The 27,048-nt window shown below is 40.9% G+C and overlaps 2 protein-coding genes across 2 annotated transcripts; both read left to right on the top strand.

Annotated features, from left to right (window-relative positions):
* The first annotated feature begins 573 nt into the window (after positions 1-573).
* Positions 574-25,773, top strand: LOC124136747. The gene is made up of 6 exons (XM_048396745.1): positions 574-741; positions 1,244-1,611; positions 3,202-3,244; positions 9,804-10,127; positions 14,054-14,182; positions 25,157-25,773. Exons 1-6 carry the CDS (start codon positions 739-741, stop codon positions 25,607-25,609), a joined length of 1,320 nt encoding a protein of 439 aa, XP_048252702.1. The 5' UTR covers positions 574-738; the 3' UTR covers positions 25,610-25,773.
* LOC124134936 (ninjurin-2-like) lies at positions 4,371-10,428 on the top strand. The gene is made up of 2 exons (XM_046500050.2): positions 4,371-4,773; positions 9,804-10,428. Exons 1-2 carry the CDS (start codon positions 4,732-4,734, stop codon positions 10,170-10,172), a joined length of 411 nt encoding a protein of 136 aa, XP_046356006.2. The 5' UTR covers positions 4,371-4,731; the 3' UTR covers positions 10,173-10,428.
* Positions 25,774-27,048: the final 1,275 nt, after the last annotated feature.

Below are 27,048 nucleotides of genomic sequence, written 5' to 3'. Positions count from 1 at the left end.
GCTGGCTTCTTTCTTTGGATTTCAGTAGTTCCTTTATGTTTTTCTTTTTCCATTGACTAATGTTGGTATGGAGAATCTTGGTTTGTTGCCAGGGAATATGGTGTTCAGGATGTTTGAGGAGATGTTCCGGAAGGGCAGATTCCATGTCAGATTTTTCAACATATGTCTTGTGTTCTTTTATTCTGGTGGCTATGGAGCATGAAGTCTCTCGTATAAGCGGCCCTGAACCCAACACACTGGGTTTAACTCTCTTCTCACATGAAACTGACACGTGGTAATTAATATTAATTAAAATACTGTTCAAGCGGCTTTAAGCCCAACACACTCACTCAATATACTTTCATGTATGGGCGTTTCACATTTTCAGGTAGGGCGATACACGTTGCTATTCCATGAGAGGGATTTCGAACCCCTATCATCATACATGTAGTTAGTTAAACCGAATGTTTTGACGCGCCTGGGTGTAACTTTCTACATAGATGCTCTTTTTTTGGTTTTATTTGGGTCACAAAGCTTATCAGTCTTCAATGCGTTACACCCGTCAACCTATTTTTATAGCCTCGTAAATATCACTGTAGCTCTTATCGAAAGAAACGTTAGTGACGGATCTCGTTCCCTGCGTTTGGCAATCTAGGTTAACAAAGAGTGACTCCCCACGCCAAGTGAAAAGTCTACTATGTGACTGTCGATCGATATCAAACTACAACAGGACTCGTATAAACTGGACCCGACAGCAGAATGGTAGGTAAAAGTGGCTACGTTAAATTAACCAGTAGACATGTGTTTGTTTCAGTAACCGCTGCAGAGATTTGATTAAGTAGACCCCTAACGCATGAAGGATTAGAATGAGTTGAAACTGAATAAAACCGTCGGTTTAGTTTCGTCATACGCAACGTTTATGACAATAATACTGAAGTGTGTAAGGAGTATAATTTGTTTATCATTATTTGCCTTTTACGCCCATTGGATCTGTTTCGGCGTATAATCGATACTGGTTATTATCAGGCGTTGACGTTTACTATTAATATAACTTGTGCATATATATATGTTGGGACAACTTAAATATACCCCTCGTTTACAGCATTTCAGACAGACCTGGTTGCAAAAAAACAGGTTGTCATATAAATTTACATTTGCTCTTACCTATTTTGTCACTTGGTTTATTGATCACAGTAATAAGATGTTCAGGATTAAGTTAATGTTGAACATCATATTTCACAGCAAGAATGGTCATATATTTCAGACGGACGTTCCGCCAAACCTCGCCTCCAAGTCGTACTCAGCAAAAAAGACTGTGGCACAAGGTTTCCTTGACCTAGCCCTGTTGTTGGCCAACACATCTCAGTTGAGGTCAGTCCTTGAGGTCCCGTTTGAGCTGAGGACGTGGACGTTCTGGCCGCTGGTGGTGATGCTGGGGCTGTCCCTGTTGCTGCAGTTAGTGACGGGGGTCATCATGTTCGTCATGGGAACTATAGTGCCGGATGGTGAGGAGGAAGAGGGGCGGGCTAAAACTCTCAGCAATGTATCAATCGGTCTCATTGCTACCATAGCTTTCATCAATACCTTCATTACAGGGTTCGGGATCAGTTTTACAGAGGATATTTCTGACTAGCACGTCTTCTGTACTAAAGAGGAGGCATCTCATGTCATGACACAGTGCGTGAAGCGTGTTGATCTCTTCGTTCAGTGAAATAACGATTACAAAGTGTATATCAGATCAAATCCAAAAGATACTGATTTCTGAACTCGTCAATATTGTTATCTTTGTAACATGAAATATATTTACCAGCCACTGACACCTTGTCACATATGCATATCAACCATATATGATTATACATCATTTTCCCATGGAATCTGTTTCAGCGGATAATCGAGACTATTTATTGTCTGGCGTTGACGTTAATATTTTCAAACATATAGACATACAACCTTGCAGTCATATATTCGTGGGGGTCCGGGGGGCCAAGTCGTCTAAGGCGCCGCGATTCGCTGAGCAGAGAACATCCCTTGGGCACGCCAGAAACCTATGATTGTGGGTTCGAATCCCGGTTCGCCCCAATTATGTTTCTAGGTTTGTCAGCACCATACCCGTTCTCGTGGGTTTCACCGAAGTGGTAAACGTCTGGAACCTGCATCACTTCGGGCTTTCCTCCCACATTAAGCTGACACGCCGCGATATGACTGGAATAATGTTAAAAGCGGCGTTAAACCCAACTCACTCACTCACTATACATCATTCTCCATAAGTAATATGGTGTATGTGTTAGTATATGTTCGTATATCCATCTCACGATAGTAATTATCCATTGATAAAATCCTATAAATGGCCTTGTCCAATACACTTATGGTATATTTCATATTTTAACATTAATTCAACTTTCAGGCATGTGATGTTTGTCACCAGTCTGTGTGTTAAATCATTGTCATCGTTAAATGTTATGGATGATGAAATATGTACACATAAAAATTGTCTTTCAATTTATATCACAGTATTAAACAATTTATTGCGAACGTGTGTGATTATATCATTTCATAATAACTACATCATTTGTACTTGTTTGAATGTGTATATGTGTATTTAAAAGCGCTTAATAAACTATAAAATGTGAACTGGTGTCCGCTTCCTCGATCACTTCACCATGGAACATATTAGGAACCATGAAGATCCGGGGTAGAAAAGGTCTTCAGCAACCCATGCCTGCTATAAAAGGCGACTATGCTTGTCGTAAGAGGCGACTAACGGGATCGGGTGGTCAAGCTCGCTGACTTGGTTGATGCATGTCATCGATCCCAAATGCGTGGATCGATGCTCATGTCTTGGTTACTTGTGTCTTGTCCAGACTCCATTATATTTTTGCTGAGTGCGGTCTAAAGAAAAATGATACCTGTGTGCACATATTACAATGAATTACCTTCAGTGGTATATTTAATGACGGAAACGAATAAGGGAACAATACAACATATAGGAATATAAGCTCTACTGTCAGTACATTTCAAAAAGCGTGTATACAAATTCAGCACAAGGGAGAAACAAAGGTTGGGATGCTTTTTGTGTGCATTTTTTCTAAGGTGTATTTGGTGGACATGGCTGGGAAGCCATGATAGCATATCATTTTACTCTGTCTAAAACCAAATGTTCCCTTTATTTAATTTCCATCAGTATGTTTAAGATTTATCATTTTCACGAGAGCGTCTTTTCAGCATGGTTGCTCAACCTGCAATAAGGACAAATGAAACCGTACAGGTAAGTAACGTACATTGTCCAGTCGATTGTTGAAAGCGTGACGGCATTAGCCGAGCAGATTCAGATGATAAAGGCACTCAAGACGGGATCGACTGTGTGGAACCATCCACATCCTCTTTTGCCGATGCCAATAAGGCTCTTGAAACACTCAAGATTTTCCTGAACATACAAAAACTAACAGAGATGACTTTATTTGACAGCTGATCTCGACGATGCGGTTTCACGAATGCAGTCATCGAAACGAGGCCAGATCAAAATCAGCGTCTGCACATCTCTCTAAAAATCGTGAAATGCTAAATATGCACATACATTTGATAAACAATGTTCTAAAATGTTATGAAGTTTATGTTATTATATGAATGATTATGTTATGAATGATATCAATTGAATGCTTTGAGGTGATCACTTCTTATACAAGTCAATGCTGCAATGATGTCGAATGTTTTTTGTTTTATCCAAGATGGCGGACGTTTCCGAGCGAAAACGTATATAACGAACAACGTATACAACGAACTGATTTCTCAGGTCCTTGTAGTTCGTTATATCCATGTTCTACTGTACCATCAAAGACTTTCTATTCCATGATATCACGTGCTTGTTTGTCTTCAAGAGAGTGACAGGGGTTTTAGGGCAAATTCACAATCAGTACCAATAGCAATCTAACGTTTTGTAAGCTGAATGCTGTTAGTATGGTTACGGCGATAATGTATGTTACTGGTCGATTGTGAGACTTTAAAGTCCTTTACACGGAACATCCGTTTACCCATCGATCCTGTTACAAAAAACGCTGTCTATTCCATGATGGCTGCACGTTGGATTAACACATGACTGTTTTATGACTTTTTGTTTTGTTGTAACTTCCTTGGGATGACGTTGTAAATTTCACCTTCAGTGACAGCATAGCCTCGGTAGATGACGTGCAACCCCAAATGTCTATCACGTGACGGTCGTGTTTACCTCACCTTCAGTACAAGCATGACACATGACAATGTAAGACACAAAAATACACCACCACGCCGCCCAGATCGATGAAGAAGACAACACTTGGCCTGATAAGGGAGAAATTTATTACCACAATTTGTCCTGCAAGTCTATGGAATGTGTCAGTCCGAGCAGCCTTGTTATCAGTAATGTACTGACGGGTGTACAGTGGTTTCGTCCACCCTAGATTTACAGTTTTATCTCGCCCGCTGTCGACGGGTTCGAGTTGTAGTTTTACATGGCGTGTAATGTGTAAATTTAGCAGGCTTGTATTTAGCGACAGGCGGTAACAATCTGTGATGTCAGCTCGTAGGAACGGGAGTTTATCTGTGAAATGTCTGTCTTATTGATCTGAAATAGGGTTTCTCTCGTGTGATTCTACAACTTGGTTGAATGCCTGAAATATTGCGCCTCTGAGAATAATTCAAAGTCAAGAAGTCAGTTGGAGAGGTTCACTTTGGACGAAAACCTGTCCGGAATTTAGATGATAATCTTATGATTTCATAATGGCGACAGTGGGAACTCAGGACTCGCAGGGCACCCCGAAGGTATGTCAACACTACAGCAGGGAACTCGGGGACTCACACTCTGTAATATCTAAACAGGCTAAAATGGAATTCATTGTCAACATAAAAATTACCTGCAAAATAGGACATGAAATTTTTGTAATATTGATTGTGTGGAGGATGAAGTTCACTTTTTGATCTGTTGTAGTTTTTACTCAGATTTAAGGTACGACTTGTGGCTGGAAATAATTAGATCAGAACCATTGTTTATTACTCTATCTCCTGTTAACCAGGCCGTGTTCCTTTTACAAAGCAAGAAGTTTATTAAACCCTTAGCCGCCCTAGTAAGGCAAATGTACTTGCGCCGTAGGAGTAGCCTTAGCGGGTAATATTTGCCTTATATATCCATAATATTAGTATCATATTACAGATTGTACTGCGATTAGGTCTTTGTATGTATCGTCTTTATTTTTTATTAAAAAAATTCATTTTATTATGTACTGTATTGTGCTGTGTGTCTCATAGGCCTGTTGGCCGGATGTTGTATATTTTATCAAAGTTTTTAATTTTGTCCTATATTGTTGCACATCATTAATATATAATATGTGACACAATGATAAACTATTTTTCTTCTTCTGTAATATCTAAACAGGCTAAAATGGAATTCATTGTCAACATAAAAATTACCCTTGTTTCATTTTACCCAACGACAAAGTGATTTGACACTCCTGACACGAGAAAGAACGTGATTTGTAAAATAGTTCACAAGGTAGCAGTGGGTAATACTGGTATACTAAATCCAATGCAACAATTTCTTTGTTTATAGGTAGCCTTGTTATTTATGTCATTGTTTCCAGAATGTGCAGTGAACCTGACATTAATTTCCTGCTCTTATTAATTTTACGATTTGCATTACAGGGTATGAACCATGAACACACAATGCCATTTAGAAAGTGGTCCAATGTAACAAATGTTATATTTGGGATGACATTTTCTTTGTAAAGTACAGATTCTCGTACTTTTTTTTGATTGAGTCCCGTCCGGGATTCGAACCCACACTACCAGAGTGAGGCACCTAATCGCCAGCACACAAACATGCAGTGTGGGTTCGAATCCCAGACGGGACTCAATCCAAAAAAGTACAAGAATCTGTACTTTACAAAGAAAGTGTTATCCAAAATATAACATTTCTTATGTTAGGGTATGATCGCTGTATACATTCCCGCTTTTTGGGGCGGTCGGGTATCCTAGTGGTTAAAGCGTTCGCTCGTCACGCCGAAGACCCGGGTTCGAATCCCGACATGGGTACAATGTGTGAAGCCCATTTCTGGTGTCCCCCGCCGTGATATTGCTGGAATATTGCTAAAAGCGGCGTAAAACCATACTCACTCACTCACATTCCCGCTTTTAACCCAGACGTTTATAGTGATGTATATTTTAGTAGCGAAGTTAAAAAGTAGAAGTACCTAAAAAATAATATCTGAGATGCTGGACTTCCTGACAGATACCAACTATTTGATTTTTGGGGATAGGACACTTAGGCAAGACCTAGGCATCCTCATGGGCACCAACTGTGCTCCCCTTCCTGCTGATCTGCTTCTTTTGGCAAATGAATAGGAATGTCTTCTCGGGTTGGCAAAATAAAAAAAGGGAAGTTGGACTCAGGATTCAGGTACATCGCAAATCAGATATTGTTCAATGGTGGTCAAAAAGCCAGCCAATCCCCTCTTGCCATACATTTTTGTGGATATATTTTTGTCACTCTGAGCAACCCATGCATGCTGTAAAAGGCGACTAAGCTTGTCGTGAGAGGCGACCAACGGGATCGGGTGGTCAGGCTCACTGACTTGGTTGATGCATGTCATCGCATCCCAATTGCATGGATCGATGCTCATGATATCAGTCGCTGGATTGTCTGCTCCAGACTCGATTATTAGTTACAGACCACCGTCATAAAGGTGAAGTATTGCTGAGTGCGGCGTTAAACAACAAGAAGCAAACAAACACATGTCACCCTGTATCAGTATCCATAGATATAAATATGAAACAGATGTTGCGGTTTCACTGATCAGCTTATTTTTGGCTCAGGTGGTTAAGTCAGTGGAAGAGAATTGGCTATATGACCATTTTTTAATGATATCCGAAGCTTGAGTTAAACTTCTTGGCCAAATTCCCTTGTTTTGTGTGAGAAATTGAAATGGATGTAGTCGTAGCTGCATACCGGCTATAACGAACCCTGTTCCTATCCCTGCGGAGGACCGCCTCCGTGGTCTTGTGGTAGAGCGTCCGCCCGGAGAGCGGAAGGTCCGGGGTTCGATCCCCGGCCGCGTCATACCAAAAGACGTTAAAAGATGGTACTTGTTGTTACCCTGTCTGGCGCTCGGCATTAAGGGGCTAAAACAAGGACTGGTCGGCTCGGAGTCAGTATACTGTGTCTGAGTGGGGTATTCATGTTAAACTGCGGCATGGTATCTCAGTGAGCTAGCACTATAAATCGGCATCAGTCCGGACTAGTACAAGCAGCCACACAAACACACACACGTACATGCACGTCGCTATATAAGTGCAATTATCTTGGACGCGACGTTAAACCCAATTTCACCTCACCTATCCCTGCGCAGCGGTAACAAAGGTCCTTGTCTAAAGACTCCTGTCAGTTCCCCATACACGCAGTTGGCTAAGCCGATAGTCTTTGTCATAAACTGGGGGGCAAAAGAAAGTAAATACCGAGTTTGTTTTTTCTGTAATTGAAAGTTGAAAGGACTGTTGTTTCGTTTGGTTATGTCTATTTAAACATCCCCGCAGCAGTTTGTAAAAAGTAATCTGTGGCTGGGTAATTTTGTGTAAAAATAAATTGTTTCAATGAAGACTGGGACAAGAAATTAATTTGTAACCACATGACCGCTACCATGTAGAACATTTGTGCCGAAAAAAGAACATTTATTGACCTTTCAAGATAAGATGTCTCAGACACCCATCAGCAGTTTTTATTTTAATTTGTTTAGATCAAAATATATTCAATATAATGATACCAGAAACATTCTTTGAGTGCTGACTAAGCGCCAGTACAGTATGTTTTGAGTGGATATGCTATCGCTAACTGACGATATTTCCAATTGAAAATCAAACATATGAAACAATCAACACAGGTATAGTTTCTGTTTATGTTAGTTGTTATGAGTGAGTTTAGTTAAACGCAGGGCGTACACATCTAGCACTTTGTATTTGGTCATGGTGCTGATTGAGGATTGTAAGGAAAACCTAGGATCTGAACCCACGAACAGAGGATCCGGGCATGGCTAAGGGACGCAACTCTCGCACAATGTAATGTAGACCATTGTCCACTTTTTGTAATTGTGTTGTTGAAAGTGAGCGATTTAGTAGCGAACTAATGGTGTCTTACAAGTTGAATTAGATTAGTTCACAATTGACAAACTGTTGTCAGCGGCTTACGTCCATACGGTCGTATGTTCAAAGGACGTCAGGTTTTTAAGGCAGAACGTCATAGATTATATTTCCCCGCATGTGTTAAGCACTCAATAGTACCATACCGTGGTTGTTATGTAACAAAGGTGTACAACGCACATATTGACCCGTCTACAGTGATATATTTCCTGATTGTGTTGGTACATGACGTCATTTGTAGGCTGTAGATCACGATTACAGGCCCCTTCTGATAGATCTGTTGAACTAATAACATACATCTGTTTACTGTGGACTTGAGATGTAAGAATCGATTTTGTACTTATTTAACCTGGTGTTTGATAAAGTGAAACATATTTGAAAGCAAACATACCGAAGAGGCGAGGCTACTCCTATATACCAACCTATACCGTAACAACGTGAGTGTCCCAGTATTATAGGAACCTATGCGTCCCTTAACCCTGCGAAGACTCAACGTGATTTGTGAAGGGGCTCGGATATCAGATTCGCCGTGAATAATTAGTCCCTCGCCGTACTTTCATTAATCATTATTTATAGGTTGTGAACGTCTACTACATAGATCACTTTGGACTTGTCTTTCTCATTAAAGTGAAACGCCGTGAATACTGTTGATAGCAGCGATAAATCAAACTCACTCAAGGAGGTAAAAGTATTTTAGTAATAAACTCAATGAATCAAAACTGAATGATGATGTTAATCGCTTTAAAAAATGAACATTTCTTGAAAAGCCCATTTTGCAATTTTGTACATTTATGTAAGTTATATTCAACGCTATATATAAGTGCAATCATCTTGAACGCGACGTTAAAGCCTATCTCACCTATCCTCACCAGTGAGAAATCTAAACAGACCAAACTCAGGTTTGCTGACGCTGAATTTCTTAGAGATTGCTATTTTAAACACGATCTAATTACCACTTCCCGATACATATTTTCAAATACACTTTAATGTTTAGACAATGCTTAACTTAGACGCCGTTGCCAATTACAGTTTCGATTTTCAGATACATGTACTTGCTTCAATCTTTAGTTTCTGTTATAAAATCCCATTGCCATCGCATTTCAATATTATTCATCTTGATGATGTTACAACTTTCATCAAGTTCTCTTCACTATTTTCAAGTTGCAACCTAAAAGTTTAACCCAGCGTTTCATAGTATATTTTGCATAAACTTTTATATTCTTTTGCTTAATCAAACAGGGCTCGGTTCTTATTTGATTTCGAGTTGGTTTACATTCAAGCGAATGTCGGTCGATGATATATTCCAAATGATGTGCCATTTATTCACGTATGAGAAAATTTGCAAGCTGAACAATTCCAGCGAAAGGATACATAAATTATTAAGTGCAATCACTTCATTTATATTGAAAGAGGCCTCGACTACTTGTTTGCATCAGGAAAATCTAACCAAAACAATCTCAGGGTCTCATGTCGTGTAGATAAATATCCTTAATTTTAAGTAATATTCCTTACCGGCGGAAATACTTGTCTTTACTTTATAAACATTAGCGTACTTACATCTGTCTTCGTTAGTTAGTTCGTGATTCTATTTCAACTGTCGAGGACTATAAGGTTTGATTTTAATGAAATTGAAACTGATGTCTAACACAAACTCAATATGTCTTCAGAGCGGTGATGTCCCGCCCGGCTACACAACGCGAGCCTACGCTACAAGGAAGACGGTAGCAGAAGGGCTCCTTGACTTCGCCCTTCTCATGGCTAACGCAACCCAACTGAAGGCATTGCTGGATCTGCCTGAAGGCGACGCCCGTAACAGCTTCTTCTACACTACCTTGTCGTTGTTGGCGGTGTCCATCGCGCTGCAAATCATCACTGGAATCATCATCTTTGTCCTGGGAACCATGGAGGTAAAGACTGACGAGGAACAGAAGAAGGCCAACTCCTTGAACAATGCCTCGGTGGCTCTCATCATGTTCATAACCGTTGTCAATGTGTTTATTACGGCGTTTGGTATCAAATATACAACGCCAGCTTAAAACACATACACATGTAGCAAAATTGAAACATTCAGGTACAATGATTTTATGTTAATTTAAGTTGATGTGTTTCAGATAATGATCATGACGAATCAGCATATCGATAGTGTACGTATGAATGACACATCGGAAAGGGGGACGGAAAAATCTACGAAGATTGTTGATTTTCTGTTTGATAAGTGAGTGAGTGAGTGAGTGAGTGAGTTGGGTTTTACGCCGCTTTTAACAGTATTCCAGTTATATCACGGCGTGTCAGCTTAATGTGGGAGGAAAGCCCGAAGTGATGCAGGTCTCGGACGTTTACCACTTCGGTGAAACCCACGAGCACGGGTATGGTGCTGACAAACCTAGAAACATAATCGGGGCGAACCGGGATTCGAACCCACAATCATAGGTTTCTGGCGTGCCCAAGGGACGCAAATCTGCACAGCGAATCGCGGCGCCTTAGACGACTGGGCCACCCGTGCCCCCTGTTTGATAAGATTTCATGGAGATAAGTATAAGGACCTCATCATTATAAAATTAAATACAATTAAATCGTTCAGTTCAGTTCACAAAACACGTAGCAGTGTAATTAATCATTTTAAGTATTTGCAATAATTGTTTAATGCGATTATAAGTATATATACTTTGCAAGCCTTTATCTTTAAGTGATTTAAATGGTGTGGTCGTCACTTTGAAAAGCCAAATTTGTTTCGAATATAGGTAAAATGATATTCCCTTACTCCACCATACCCACATTTACTCACTTATCCTTGTGAATAGCATCCCTGGCCGGACATCACTGGGCCTCGTGATATATAGAGGTATGTTTGAGCTTTCTAGAGAAGTACATATCAGGTAATATGCAGTGATTGTTTTGGAAAAGTAGCATATCGTTTTTAGTTTCAACAACATCAGTAAATGCGCTAGTGTGTCAAGTGATTGTCTTGTCAAAGCTTGATCGTTTACAGGCCGCTGTCATATGGAAGACGTACTACTGTGCGGCGTTAGGGAACAAACAAACATTTTTTTGCAAATTGTGTTAGCGGCGGTTGCTACGGGTAGAGCAGGACGTACTTAATATCCTTTTCGGGAAAACTTTGTGTCACCATTTGTTTTCAGTGACCAGTCATCATTTTCACCGCACTTTTGCCTTTTACCTGCCATGGAATCTGTTTCAGCGGATAATCGAGACTATTTATTGTCTGGCGTTGACGTTATATATTTTCAAACATATAGACATACAACCTTGCTGTCGTATATTCGTGGGGGCCCGGGTGGCCAAGTCGTCTAAGGCGCCGCAATTCGCTGTGCAGAGTTGCGTCCCTTGGGCACGCCAGAAACCTATGATTGTGGGTTCGAATCGCGGTTCCCCCGATTATGTTTCTAGGTTTTTCAACACCATACCCGTGCTCGTGGGTTGCACCGAAGTGGTAAACGTCCGAGACCTGCATCACTTCGGGCTTTTCTCCCATATTAAGCTGACACGCCACGATATAACTGTGATACTGTTAAAAGCGGCGTTAAACCCAAATCACTCACATATTCGTTTTCTCTTCACGAGTAATCTGCAACTAAGAACAAAAGTGTACTGTCATTATATTCATACGTAAGTCCTATAGCGATTTAAGAATGTATAACTTTCCTCCCCCCGAGCAAACTGTCATAATCGTTTAGAAGAATAACGCTTCTTTGGACTCTGTGTATGTCCTTATGTCATATAAAAGATAATTATTTTGTAATAATATCTTGATACCTTCGTGAATATTTAGATGTAGATTAAGAGTAAGCCAGATCACGGTTGGCCCAGTCTTCTACGGCGACGCAATTGGCTGAGCTAAGTTGCGTCCTTTGGGCACGCCAGAAACCTATGATTGTGGGTTCGAATCCCGGTTCACCCCGATTATGTTTCTAGGTTTGTCAGCACCATACCCGTGCTCGTGTGTTTCACTAAAGTGGTAAGCGTCTTCGACCTGCATCACGGCGGGCTTTCCCACATTATGCTGATATAACTGGAATAATGTATTGTTATATATAGTGATTTGTTTTTATGGTTACATGCTAGTTTTAGATAATAATATGTGATATTCTAGTTATTTAACTGTCCTTTGTTGATTTTAAAGTTTAAATGTATTTCTTTTGTATAACATTTGATAATCACGATATGGCTGAAATACTGCCGATGTGACTTTAAATTTTAACTCACTCACTCACTATAACTTGAATACTGTTCAATCCCAACTCGCTCAATCATCTTCTCACTTGTGCCCATGCCTCCTTTAACACTTAACGCTGGAAACAGCGAAAAATCAAAATGTAAAATGTCGATTTTTATCTACGTAGTGTTCCGATTTTATAATATTCTTTCATATAACTTAATAAAAAAAATAATATTAATTTTTTTTAGCATTGTATATTCCTTGTGATTCATGCTGTTGACAGCATATGACGGATTTGAAATTGACCCCGTCCTTCCTCAAGTTATTAGTTTGAAATAGATCTTTTTCATACCTCCATGTCAGAAGGATGCGATCTGATTGGTTCACGTGATCGTGACAAAATAATATGTATCCCGCCTGGGTGGGAAACACATTTCTGTGCGGGAGAATAAATCCCGTACACCCCACCACGAAGACGACAGGCTGCACGTGGATTTCAGAGCGGGAGAATAAATTCCTTAAACCCCACTTCGAAGCAAAAACCCTCACGCTTTTTCTAAGTCCATGAGAGTCACGTGACATAGCACAAATTAACCTCATCTCATATAATTTCTATGAATTTTGAATTGATTTTAATTCTTTTACTCTGGGTACATGTGGTTCTACATCCATTATAGCATAGGAGATGAGAGGTTTATATATATAAGTGCAATAATCTTGAACGCATATTTCACCTATCCTCACGCATATTTCACCTATCCTCACCAGTGAGAAATCTAAACAGAACAAACTCAGTTTTGCTGACGCTGAATTTCTTAGAGGTTGTTATTTTAAACACGATCTAATTACCACTTCCCGATACATATTTTCAAATTCACTTTAATGTTTAGACAATGCTTAACTTAGACGCCGTTGCCAATTACAGTTTCGATTTTCAGATACTTGCTTCAATCTTTAGTTTCTGTTAAAAAATCCCATTGCCATCGCATTTCAATATTATTCATCTTGATGATTTTACAACTTTCATCAAGTTCTCTTCACTATCTTCAAGTTGCAACCTAAAAGTTTAACCCAGCGTTTCATAGTATATTTTGCATAAACTTTTATATACTTTTGTTAAATCAAACAGGGCTCGGTTCTTATTTGATTTCGAGTTTGTTTACATTTAAGCGAATGTCGATGATATATTCTCAAATGATGTGCTATTTATTCACATATGAGAAAATTTGCAAGCTGATCAATAATAGCGAAACGATACATAAAGTAATTAGGTGCAATCACACTCATTTATATTGAAAGAGGCCTCGACTACTTGTTTGCATCAGGAAAATCTAACCAAAACAATCTCAGGGTCTCATGTCGTGTAGATAAATATCCTTTATTTTTTTCCTAGATATAATGCAAGGTTGACAATGTACGCCTTAAGCCTTCCAAAGCCATCCTAACGTGTTGCGGTTTTGCCGAGTTTCTGTGTGTTTTGTGATCACATTTTAACATCTTTACATGTCGTCGCGTCGCGTGATACAATATGGTTTTCATGTTGAGTCTCTCTTTACTCATGTGTTTATCGGGATGTCTTCAATAGTCTAAACAAAGCCACTGTGTGCATGCACTTGTTGATTCAGTTTGAAGCGAAAGGTAAATATTTTACCTTCAGCAGTTGTGTCCCTTTGAATGACGAAAACAGCTGAGCTGCCTATTTCATTGATTTGAAGTTGTTTAGGTTGAAGAGGGTGACGTTTAATCACTAAACTATCATGTTTTGGGGGTTTATTCCTCGTGGTCGAGCCACCATTATCACTTAAACTTGCAATGGCTCCAGAGCGAAACGTAGAAATGGGTACCTCCAACAGACGAAAGTCGAATACGGTAAGCAAATTATTCTGTAACTGCTATGAAGACATCTATATTTTAATAACAATATGTATTTGTATACTAGTATATACATGGTATAAATTGTTATATTGTAATATAGTCTATCATCAAATAAAAAAAAAGGTACTAGATATATTTCAACTTTAATCGACATCAAGCTTACTTAATGTAACATACTTTAAGATAAAGGTTTAAGACAAAATCTCATAAACGTCAAAACTATTATTGTCTTGCCCGAGGCGTGTCACCTGTGAACACAGCAGAGGGACTCCCATTCGCTGTCACCACTTGACGTGTGTGTGTTGATGCTGAACGATTATGATATCTCTACTGCGGATTAGCTTTACTTGGTTTCGTACTCCAAGATTTATGCGATATCGATGTTAATTTCACGTCATGAGATATCTACCACATAGATAGGACACTAAATCGTTCGTATAATTTTCACAGCTATTTTGGCATTTACGCCATCGTTTTGTGGATGGTTCTGTACTGGTGGACGGTACAGATATGAGTGTTAACCAAGCGAATTGCCATATCAATTTGGCCCAGAGAGGCTTTCTCAAGGGGAGACTTTCTGAACGACTACTGCATTGAGTTTGTGTGCAGTGTGTTGAGAAGCGGAGAAACTCCACAGAGTCCTTTGCTTGGATGAAGTCGGCTGGCCTGAAAGGGGAAACAGAAAGCTTTCTGTTTGCTGCTCAGGACCAGTCACTTCCCGCTCGAAACCGCCAACGTGTAATTTTGCATCAAACTGTAGATATGAAGTGTAGATTAAGCAATGAATTTAATAAGACCGTCCAACACATTGTCAGTGGATGCCCAGCTTTTGGCACAAACACACTATCTTAAGCGACATGATGGAATGGCTCGATCATTTTATTACCGTCTTCGTAATGCTTGTGGTTTTAACACAGAGATTAATCGATGGTACGGCTCAGAATATGTAAAGGGCGTCATGGAAAACGATAAATACAAAATTCTTTGGAATAGGCCCGTATACAGCCTCAGACCTATCCAGGCCAACAAACCTGATCTTGTCCTTTTTGATAAATCCAATGAAATCATTTATATCATTGAATTTTCTATCCCTTTTTACCATAGATTTTCAGTGTTCCATTCATATAAAGTCCTCCGCTAGTTTGCCTTTTACGACCAATGGAATTTGTTCTGTTGGATAATCGAGACTGGTTATTCTCTGGCGTTGACGACGCCATCAATAATCCAGCTACTAGCTTATCACGGCGACCAGTGATATGTCTGTACCAGGCAAATATATGGATAATAGTATCAGCAAAGATCCACATCGCTGGCTACGGTGGTGCACCGTCTGCCAGGTTTATATTAAACCACCCCATTCGCAAACTAGTCGGTTCTTACCACAAGCATTGAGACTATATGTTGCTCTGAACATAAATGCGACATAACCCTTTCCATATTTATTGGAAAGCTCTGCCAAGCGGAGAATCAATTGTACGATTCAGACTATATCATGAGCATGTTTATGAATCACTGTCACATAGTGATGATACCAGGTGTTCGCGAAAAGGTGAGCATCCGTCACAAACACATGCAAAGGCAAGTCAAATGTTCATCTTAAAAAACACAGGAACATATAAGTCAAAATAGGGAACTGCATCGAACATAATTTTTGCCACTGATGCGTCAAATTTGGATATGTCCTCCACATGTCTACAATAAACTTTTTGAAAGCTTACTGAGGCCTTGAATGTTGTAATCTTGATCTAACAACTTCTCAGCAAGAGTCTTATGACGCTCTTTGACATCTTGATAGAAAGAGTATGCTCGACTGTACCCCAGAAGTTGTGAAATGTAAACACCAAAGGCTGGAGCTGCAGGAATATTGGTCGACATAAATAATGAACAGATGAGGCGGGCTCACTAGCCTTCTTTATTTGTAGTTCATACGGGTAAATCAGTGATAAGAAATCTGTAAATAAGAAATATCTGCCCAAAGCAAACTCCGCTGTACCATTCCGACTATATTCTTTCCCCACCGGTGGCATCCGTCACAAACACATGCAAAGGCAAGTCAAATGTTCATCTGAAAAAACACTGGAACATATAGTACAAGCCAACACAGGGAACTGCATCGGACATAATTCTTGTCAGTGATGCGTCATATCTAGAAATGTCCTCCACATGTCCACCATAAACTTTTTAGGTAAACTTTACTGGGCCTTGAATGTTGTAACCTTGATCAAACAGCTTAAGAGCAAGAGCCGTATGACTTCCTTTGAAATCTTCATAGAAAGAGCATGCTCGATTGTACCTCAAAAGTTGTGAAATGTAGACACAAGGGCTGGAGATGCAGGAATATTGCTCGAGGCAGTCTTGTGGAGAGCGACAAGATGAGGCGGTCTCACTCGTCTCCATCATTTCTAAAAGAGTCAGCTGTGCGACGTGAACCATGAGGGTTGCAGTATTCCAGGGAATTATGAGCATCGTGTATATTCCAGCACGTTCCTTGTGGCTTACTGGTCACAATGTCCTTCGTAACACCAGAGATGGGTTCGATTCCCGCCAGGTAGACCACCAGACTCTTGAACCCAGAGAAATAAAATGACAGTGATGAATATTTGGAAATATCAGTCTGTTAGGGGCCTTATTGTTGAGTACATGTGTGTTCCAACTGTGTATGTATCCTATGATGTAACGGGGTAGCCTTATGATTCGAGCATTAGCTTGTCGCGCCCGGGATTCAATTCCCCTCATGGATTTAATATGTGAAACCCCCATTTTGTCATGATATTTCTGGGATATAGCTCAAGCGACGTTTAACCAACTTCTGTCATCCATATTCCCAATATTTCATGTTTATTAGATAGAAACCCATTTTCAGGTAGTTTTAGGGGCGGTCGGGTAGCCCAGTGGTTAAAGCGTTCGCTCGTCACGCCGAAAACCCGGGTTCGATTCCCGACATGGGTACAATGTGTGAAGCCCATTTCTGGTGTCACCCGCCGTGATATTGCTGGAATATTGCTAAAAGCGGCGTAAAACCATACTCACTCACTCAGGTAGTTTTATGTTTTCAACAGAAATTCGGTTCATTTCCTCTCATGGATACAATATGTGAAACCCCCGCTTTGTGTCACGCGCCATATTTCTGGGATATTACTCAAAACGGCATAACACCAAACTCCCCCTTCTATATGCCCAGCTTTTCTTATGTTTATGAGACAGAAAGCTAATTTAAGGTAGTGTTATTTTCTTCAGCAGAAAGTTGCGGAAAGAGTTATTACGTCCAATCGTTTCGCGTTACAACACAAGTCACGTACCTCATGCTGGTCGTGAGAGCCAATTAAGATGGAGATCAGATGGTTCGGCTCCTCGACTGTTGATTAACAAACGGTACATAGTTATATATTCGGTATATCCTCAGAACTAATTATTTGTGTTTGTGGCGGTTACCACCGGGGGACAGGATACACTTACCATTTCGTGGTGCACCTGGTATCATCGGTATTTTGATAGTGATTCATAAACATAAACTCATTTATGTCGACGATTTAGAATTTTAAATGCCAATTGTAGAAACCATCATTACAACATGCGGCTCACATACATGAGTTGAAACATCAAATATCTCCTTCATCCTATGAACAAATGCCCTTTGCTTGTACTTTGACGAACACCGGGTATCATCTCTATTTGATACTGATTCAAAAACGACCGCCTCTGTGGTCTAGTGGTAGGGCGTGCGCTAGGGGTTCGATCCCCGACCGCGTCATACCAAAATATGTTAAAATATGGTACTTGTTGTTACCCTATCTGGCGCTCGGCATTAAGAGGCTCAAGCAAGGACTGGTCGGCTCGGTGTCAGTATACTGTGTCTGTGTTGGGTATTCATGTTAAACTGGGGCATGGTATCTCAATGAGCTAGCACTATAAATCGACATCAGTCCGGACTAGTACAAGCAGCCACATACACATGCATGCATGTAGCTATATAAGTGCAATAATCTTGGACTCGACGTTAAACCCCATTTCACTTCAGTTCACTGATTCGTAAACACGTGCTCAGAATATAGTCGGAATGGTACGGTGGAGTTTGCTTTTGGCAGATATTTCTTATTTACAGATTTCTTATCACTGATTTACCCGTATGAACTACAAATAAAGAAGGCTAGTGAGCCCGCCTCATCTGTTCATTATTTATGTCGACCAATATTCCTGCAGCTCCAGCCTTTGGTGTTTACATTTCACAACTTCTGGGGTACAGTCGAGCATACTCTTTCTATCAAGATGTCAAAGAGCGTCATAAGACTCTTGCTGAGAAGTTGTTTGATCAAGGTTACAACCTTCAAGGCCTCAGTAAAGCTTTCAAAAAAGTTTATGGTAGACATGTGGAGGACATTTCCAAATTTGACGCATCAGTGACAAAAATTATGTTCGATGCAGTTCCCTATTTTGACTTATATGTCCTGTGTTTTTTAAGATGAACATTTTATTTGCCTTTGCATGTGTTTGTGACGGGTGCCGCCGGTGGGACAGGATACGCTCACCTTTTGGCGAACACCTGGTATCATCACTATTTGATAGTGATTCATAAACGTATGCTCATGATATAGTCAGAATCGTACAATCGACTCTCCTTTTGGCAGAGATTTCTTATGAATATAGTTTTGTACCCTAACTGTCTGCTTTGCATGGCTATCCAACTGACAGATTATAGGAATTATTAACCCTAACATTATTAACATTAACATTATTATTTGAAACAAAATAAAAAACAATGATATGGACCAAAACGTACTACTCTGGTATTCACGAAAATTATATCAACATCGAAATCTTTGTGACTAATCCGCCAATTGCTTTGACATCAAACATTTCTACTTCATGTCCTAGGAGATAAAATAGATGTTTGACCGAGGCGCCAGAAAATCTAGATCGTTGTTTTACACCATCATCAAACGAATGTGTTTGTAAATATGACATCACCAACGGTTTTTTCTCTCTCAGTGTCCCATTGTAAATAAACATGGCCTTCTTTATAGAGAGTAACGTATTGATTCTGTTGATACGTCAGACTCTGCCTTCTTCAGCATGTGTCACTTGCTGCAGAGAATGTTGTTTTATTGGCTAACATCATCCCGGGGATCTTGTTGGAATCGTGAAAATTCAGCCACAAACAGTGTTGACGAAAATCGAAATCACGTCGAGAAAAAACGAAACATTTGTTCCAGCATTCTTGCTATACGGGATGTTGATAAGACTTGTCACATGTTTTGTGAAACTGAGGTAAAACTAAAAAAACAAGAAATGAGGAATTTATAAAAAAAGGAGATGTTGCAGCCTTTAGGATGTTTTCATAGTTCCCAACTCAAAAACAAAACTGGCGCTTTACGAGGACAGTTCATAAAAAAATGCAAAGGATTGCAAAGTAAACTGAGAAGATACTTTTGACGTCAACTCAGAATATATAGATATAAAGTTTGTGCACTCGTTGTTCGTCTAAGACAAGGTAAATCCACATGGACGCACAATCCACTCTCGCTCACTCGCACATGTATACACACATTAATTCACACACACAGAAAATGTACGTGCACATATGAATGTTTCTTCGAATTTCACTATATTGCAACGTGAGTTACCTTTGGGGCTCAAAATGCATTCATTCATCGCGAACACCTGGTATCATCACTATTTCATAGTGATTCATAAACACGTGCTCGTGATACAGTTGGAATCGAACAATGAACTCTGATTTTAGCAAAGATTTCTTATGATTATGGAAAGCGTTTTGTCCCTTTGATTTACCCTTTTGAATAAAAGCGACACAATCTTTAATTCCATAATCATAAGAAATCTCTGTTAAAATCAGTATATTGTACTAGTCCGACAATATCATGAGCATGTGTTAATGAATGGGACCAATTGCTTAAACTACGATAAAAGTACTGCTTGCCTTGAAGAACATTGAGTTCATCGCTGATGAAACTGGATGTACACCTGCACGTGGAGAAGGACGGTTTTATATTTTGGCACGGTGGCGTGTTTGTAACGTGTCCCCTGACTCTGGCCTTAAGGATTTTCAGTCAAGCCCTCTCCTAACGTTTGCACTGTCTAACACCAGGCTATTGTGAAATAGTTAGAGAGACTTTTGGCAGATTGCGAGCAATTCAGGTCTGGTTGTCTTCGTGTCTCCTCTCCACAGCCCGTAAATTACCGATACCTGTACGTGATGTTATAATGGCAACTGTGCAAACTGGCGTATGGGGAGATTGGTTTCAGTTAAAAGTATTAACCACTCCATTTAAACCAATACACTAATTATATACGCCGCTTATTTTATCGGGCCCGTAGGAACGGGGGTGGGGACCCTTCTTGTTAGTATTATTACTATAATCATATTAGCTATTCTTGGAACGATTGCACATGACCGATAGCCAAGGCCCCATTACTCAAAACAACATCAGCTATGGTTAACCTGAAGGATGTTTATAAAATGTACAAGCTATAAAAAATATGTAGCCGTACTTGTCGGACAAGTCCATTTTATGAACAGGGAGGTTAAGTTTTGTATTTCCTGAATATTCTCACAATTCTCCAGGAGATTATCTGTACTTTTTCTTTAAAAACCGATAGCCATACCTCGCCTATTTTTGGATGAGATCATCCGGCCATTGCGTTTATCTGCGTTGCCCAGCTACATCGGTGGAGAACAACTCACTACCCCCTGAAATATAACGTCGTTCAATTTTTGACGTAAACAAGTTGTATGTTCGAATCTCCAGAAGTGACGTCATGATAGAATAATGTTTTATCATGAAATAAACCATGCCTCGTTCTTCATTATTATTTGGGGGCGGTCGGGTAGCCTAGTGGGTTAAAGCGTTCGCTCGTCACGCCGAAGACCCGGGTTCGATTCCCGACATGGGTACAATGTGTGAAGCCCATTTCTGGTGTCCCCCGCCGTGATATTGCCGGAATATTGCTAAAAGCGGCGTAAAACAATACTCACTCACTCACTCACTCATTATTATTTGCGATTTATCGCGTAGTTATTATTGTACAGTAATAATAGGCCGTCTGTAAATCTCATAACTCAATATGCGATGTATGCTCAAATAGTTGCATTATTTTTACCCCGGTCAATGGGTCGGGGTGCACTCGCTTTTTGCATTCTCAGCTTCCTGGGGATCATACAACCTAAGCTCTATGTGAGCCGCTGGAAGGTTAACAGACACATTACCATCTCATCCTACGGGTATGCTACCCGTGAAGATCCGGGTACTTCAGCAACCCATGCTTGTCGTAAAACGCGACTATGCTTGTCGGAAGAGGCGACTAAAGGGTGGTCAAGCTCACTGACTTGGTTAATGCATGCACGCCACCCAATTGCGTGGATCGATGCTTATGATGTCAATCACTTGATTGTCTGGTCCAGACTCGATTATTTACAGACCGCCGTCGTATAGCTGGAATATTGCTGAGTGCGGCGTTAAACAACCAACCACACACAAAACAAACAACCTACAAATAAACAAACAAATACCCTACCGGGTATACATTCACTACTGGGTGAACAGAGGCATCATGCCCAAAGATACACCGCATGTGCTACATGTTCTTCAGTGTGGGGCAGGATTAACATTGATCTTGTGTGAGCGTGACCGATGGTATAAACACTGATCCTATGTGACGGATGTTTTAAGCATTGATCTGATGGTTAGTGACAGATGGTAAGGGCTTAGCACCCGGGGCCCATGGAATAAGCACTGGCTGGTGGCCTAAGCAGTAATCCACAGTGACCAATCGTTCTTAAATGTTTATCCTCCAGTTTTTTTGGACACCCTGAAATCCTTTGTGTCTGTTTACGGAAATTCAAAGATCTTCGAGTGTGCAAGCCTAGAAGCGGAAAGGGGTTTACCTGAGGGTCGACGGTTATGTCAATGGATTGTAATATTACCTAAAAAATAGAGTTGACTGTCGGATGAACCATATCCTCTGCCTTTGATCTTTCGCCAAAGTATTTGAGAACTCTGCCCACCTGTTGTCGACTAATAGACGTTTATGTATAAAAAGTAGTTTCCCGTGGTACCTGTTTTAAAGAAAGTATGGAAAGAAGCTGATTCCCTGTCACATTCTCAAACGATATTAATATTTGGAGTGTCCGGCATCCAGCCATATGATCCACGCTCTGTTTGAATGTTAAATGTTTAGACAGAGAAAAGAAATATTTAGAAAGAACAAACGTAACAAAATATAAATGGTGAGATGACATGAGGACTGTTTGTCCGGCTGTAGATGGTATTAGCATGATTGGGATATGTATGTCCTGTGCGGGATGAGACAAATGTTTAAGCAATATATTGACGTATTAACTAATACTAACACAATCAAGGGGGAAGTGGTGGTAGGTGGTTGTGAATCTTAATTTTAAAATAAAATATATTACAATTAAGATCGGGTTGTCAACTCATCGTTACTGGACTGATCGCGTGGCATAGTGCCCAGATAGCTTGGTTTCTGGACTGAGTTTGTGTCGTAGTGCCCATTGGCTTGGTGATTGGACTGATTGCGTGTCATAGTGCCCAGATAGCTTGGTTACTTGACTGATTGCGTGTCATAGTGCCCAGATAGCTTGGTTTCTGGAGTGATTGTGTGTCATACTTTCAGATAGCTTGGTTACTGGACTGATTACGTGTCATAGTGCCCAGATGGCTTGGTTACTTGACTGATTGCGTGTCATAGTGCCCAGATAGCTTGGTTACTGGACTGATTGCGTTTCATAGTGCCCAGATAGCTTGGTTTACTGGACTGATTGCGTGTCATAGTGCCCAGATAGCTTGGTTACTGGACTGATTGCATGGCATAGTGCCCAGATAGCTTGGTTACTGGACTGATTGCATGGCATAGTGCCCAGATAGCTTGGTTACTTGACTGATTGCGTGTCATAGTGCACATTGACTTGGTTACTTGACTGATTGCGTGTCATAGTGCCCAGATAGCCTGGTTACTTGACTGATTGCGTGTCATAGTGCCCAGATAGCTTGGTTTCTGGACTGATTGCGTGTCATAGTGCCCAGATAGCTTGGTTACTGGACTGATTGCGTGTCATAGTGCCCAGATAGCTTGGTTACTTGACTGATTGTGTGTCATAGTGCCCAGGTAGCTTGGTTACTGGACTGATTGCGTGTCATAGTGCCCAGATAGCTTGGTTACTGGACTGATTGCGTGTCATAGTGCCCAGATAGCTTGGTTACTTGACTGACTGCGTGTCATAGTGCCCAGATAGCCTGGTTACTTGACTGATTGCGTGTCATAGTGCCCAGATAGCTTGGTTTCTGGACTGATTGCGTGTCATAGTGCCCAGATAGCTTGGTTACTTGACTGATTGCGTGTCATAGTGCCCAGATAGCTTGGTTACTTGACTGATTGCGTGTCATAGTGCCCAGATAGCTTGGTTACTGGACTGATTGCGTGTCATAGTGCCCAGATAGCTTGGTTACTTGACTGATTACGTGTAATAGTGCCCAGATAGCTTGGTTACTTGACTGATTGCGTGTCATAGTGCCCAGATAGCTTGGTTATTGGACTGAATGCGTGTCATAGTGCCCAGATAGCTTGGTTACCGGACTGATTACGCGTCATAGTGCCCAGATAGCTTGGTTACTGGACTGATTGCGTGTCATAGTGCCCAGATAGCTTGGTTATTGGACTGAACGCGTGTCATAGTGCCCAGATATCTTGGTTTCTGGACTGATTGCGTGTCATAGTGCCCAGATAGCTTGGTTACCGGACTGATTGCGTGTCATAGTGCCCAGATAGCTTGGTTACTTGACTGATTGCGTGTCATAGTGCCCATTGACTTGGTTACTTGACTGATTGCGTGTCATAGTGCCCAGATAGCCTGGTTACTTGACTGATTGCGTGTCATAGTGCCCAGATAGCTTGGTTTCTGGACTGAGTGCGTGTCATAGTGCCCAGATAGCTTGGTTACTTGACTGACTGCGTGTCATAGTGCCCAGATAGCCTGGTTACTTGACTGATTGCGTGTCATAGTGCCCAGATAGCTTGGTTTCTGGACTGATTGCGTGTCATAGTGCCCAGATAGCTTGGTTACTGGACTGATTGCGTGTCATAGTGCCCAGATAGCTTGGTTACTTGACTGATTGCGTTTCATAGTGCCCAGATAGCTTGGTTACTGGACTGTTTGCGTGTTATAGTGCCCAGATAGCTTGGTTACTTGACTGATTGCGTGTCATAGTGCCCAGATAGCTTGGTTACTTGACTGATTGCGTGTCATAGTGCCCAGATAGCTTGGTTACTTGACTGATTGTGTGTCATACTTTCAGATAGCTTGGTTACTTGACTGATTGCGTGTCATAGTGCCCATTGACTTGGTTACTGGACTGATTGCGTGTCATAGTGCCCAGATAGCTTGGTTACTTGACTGATTACGTGTAATAGTGCCCAGATAGCTTGGTTACTTGACTGATTGCGTGTCATAGTGCCCAGATAGCTTGGTTATTGGACTGAATGCGTGTCATAGTGCCCAGATAGCTTGGTTACCGGACTGATTACGCGTCATAGTGCCCAGATAGCTTGGTTACTGGACTGATTGCGTGTCATAGTGCCCAGATAGCTTGGTTATTGGACTGAACGCGTGTCATAGTGCCCAGATATCTTGGTTGCTGAACTGATTGCGTGTCATAGTGCCCGTTTTGTACATTTATATCGATTCTCTCTCTCTCTCTCTCTCTCTCTTCTCTCTCTCTCTCTCTCTCTCTCTCTCTCTCTCTCTCTCTCTCTCTCTCTCTCTCTCTCTCGCAAATACGATTAATTTTAAACTTTTTCTTATTTCTTTCTTATGTCGGAAGCACATCTGGTGTTCCCCGCCGTGATATTGCTAGACTATTGCTAGACTATTGCTAAGGCGACGTAAGACCATACTTACTATTTCCTTCTAATATGTCTGTTCTTCTCCTCTTCCAGTCCGGGCAGGCTGTGTTCGCCTCCAGGACCTACACAACCCGAAAGACGGTCGCGCAAGGCATGCTGGACATCGCTCTTCTCCTCGCCAACGGTTCCCAGCTGAAGGCGTTGTTACAGACGCCGGATAGTCACCGCGACGTCCTGTACGTACCACAGTTGGTACTCATTGGGTTGTCGGTGACGTTGCAAATATGCGTCGGCGTCATCATCATCATCCTCGGCAATATGGAAGCGCGGACGGGCGAGGCACAGAAACGGGCAATAGTGATGAACAATATCAGCGTGGCAATGATTCTCTTTATCACGGTGATCAACGTCTTCATCTCAGCGTTCGGGATAAAGGTGTCGGGACACGAGTTAGTGTATACGGACGTGCCGTCAGCGACAACTCAAGAAATGGACCTCGAGAGCATCTTTGGACAAGTCACATCCGGGGCACAAATGATGGCCTGACGGACGTCTTGATTCCCAAACCAACATGTATTGACGCAAACGTTATAAGCACCAACAATGTTGCGGGATTGGAGTTTTCAAATGGCCATCTTTATCACATTCTTCAGAAGTCAAGGATCGACCATGTGGTAACCGTGTTAGCGCGTTTCTCGTCGCTGTGTCTATGACACAGCAACATACATGGAACTTTCGGCAACCAACACTTCAGAGCGTTTCGTTTGGACCTGTTTTTGTTGTTGGGCTAGCTCTCTATAGCACAAATATTGTACAGATCTGTGTGAACGCTTGGTTCTATACATTAACTACCTTCATGTCCGTATGTTATATTTGTGGATAGAGCCATGACACTTAGTGGAAAGCAAAAATTCCTACGATACGAGTTTTGTATCGTTAGGCCATGTAGCTATACTAACAACACGTATATATACATATGCTTTGAGCATGCACATGTGTGGCCTTTAGCCTATATAAGAAGCACTATTATTATTATTATGGTGATGATGATGATGTACAGATTAAAATACAAAAATGCAGCAAAGAGGGTTTGGGTGATCCTGGTACTGTCAGGCTGATTAGGCTCATCGTCATCTCAGGGCCCTTGCCCCCTCTACACGCAGCCCAGACAGCGAACGGAAATCCTCCCATGAAGCGCTGCCTAGTCAAATCAAACCCACCCAGATAAGTTTTAAGACAACTTGTTATACCATGTTCATAGGGACAACAGTTTAAACACACTTGGCATACTCGCAAGTACTGCTTGGGTGGGCTTAAGCATGCCACAATGCAAAATGATGGAGCATAACGTCCCTTTACTGATAGATGTAACTGAAACAATTTGAAATTATTTTGAATACATTATGATTGAATATTCATTATATACAGCAAGTCTCAATTGCAGCCTGTGTTTCTTCTTCATAGTATATGCTATCAGTGTTTCTCTTACAATTTTGCAGTTCAAAGCACAAATGAAACTAGTTATTGTTCCAGAATTCAATATTTTACTTAGATATAAGTTGGACGAAAGAATTTTATATTTTAAAAATAGGGATTTGGGATTACAGAGTCCACGGGGCGTATATTTGAATAATGAATCCAAGCGTATAATTCGTCTGAACACAACAGATGAAGTGATTAGCAGTCATCACTTTCTTGATAATCACAAGCGGAAAGACGTTTCCGAACAGATCCAGCGATTATTTCACTACCTGATACTGCCTTGTTTCATTCTCCGGGAATACACTACGTATTAGAACATAGTGTATGCGGATCTTCTATGCATGAGCACACAATGTACTGTATATATCAACCAAAATGGTGGGCGCCTATTTGTGCAATGGTGTTATATTTCAGAAACGTGTGATGGTGTTAATAGCAGCTTCGTTGAAATGCATTTTACGTGTACGCGCTTATGGTCATACAGGTATTGTGGTGAATTTACA

This window comes from Haliotis rufescens, unplaced genomic scaffold, assembly GCF_023055435.1.
Source record: "Haliotis rufescens isolate VD_foot unplaced genomic scaffold, xgHalRufe1.0.p SCAF_16, whole genome shotgun sequence".
Taxonomy (NCBI): Eukaryota; Metazoa; Mollusca; class Gastropoda; order Lepetellida; family Haliotidae; genus Haliotis; species Haliotis rufescens.
This window is presented reverse-complemented; position numbering and strand designations above follow the sequence as displayed.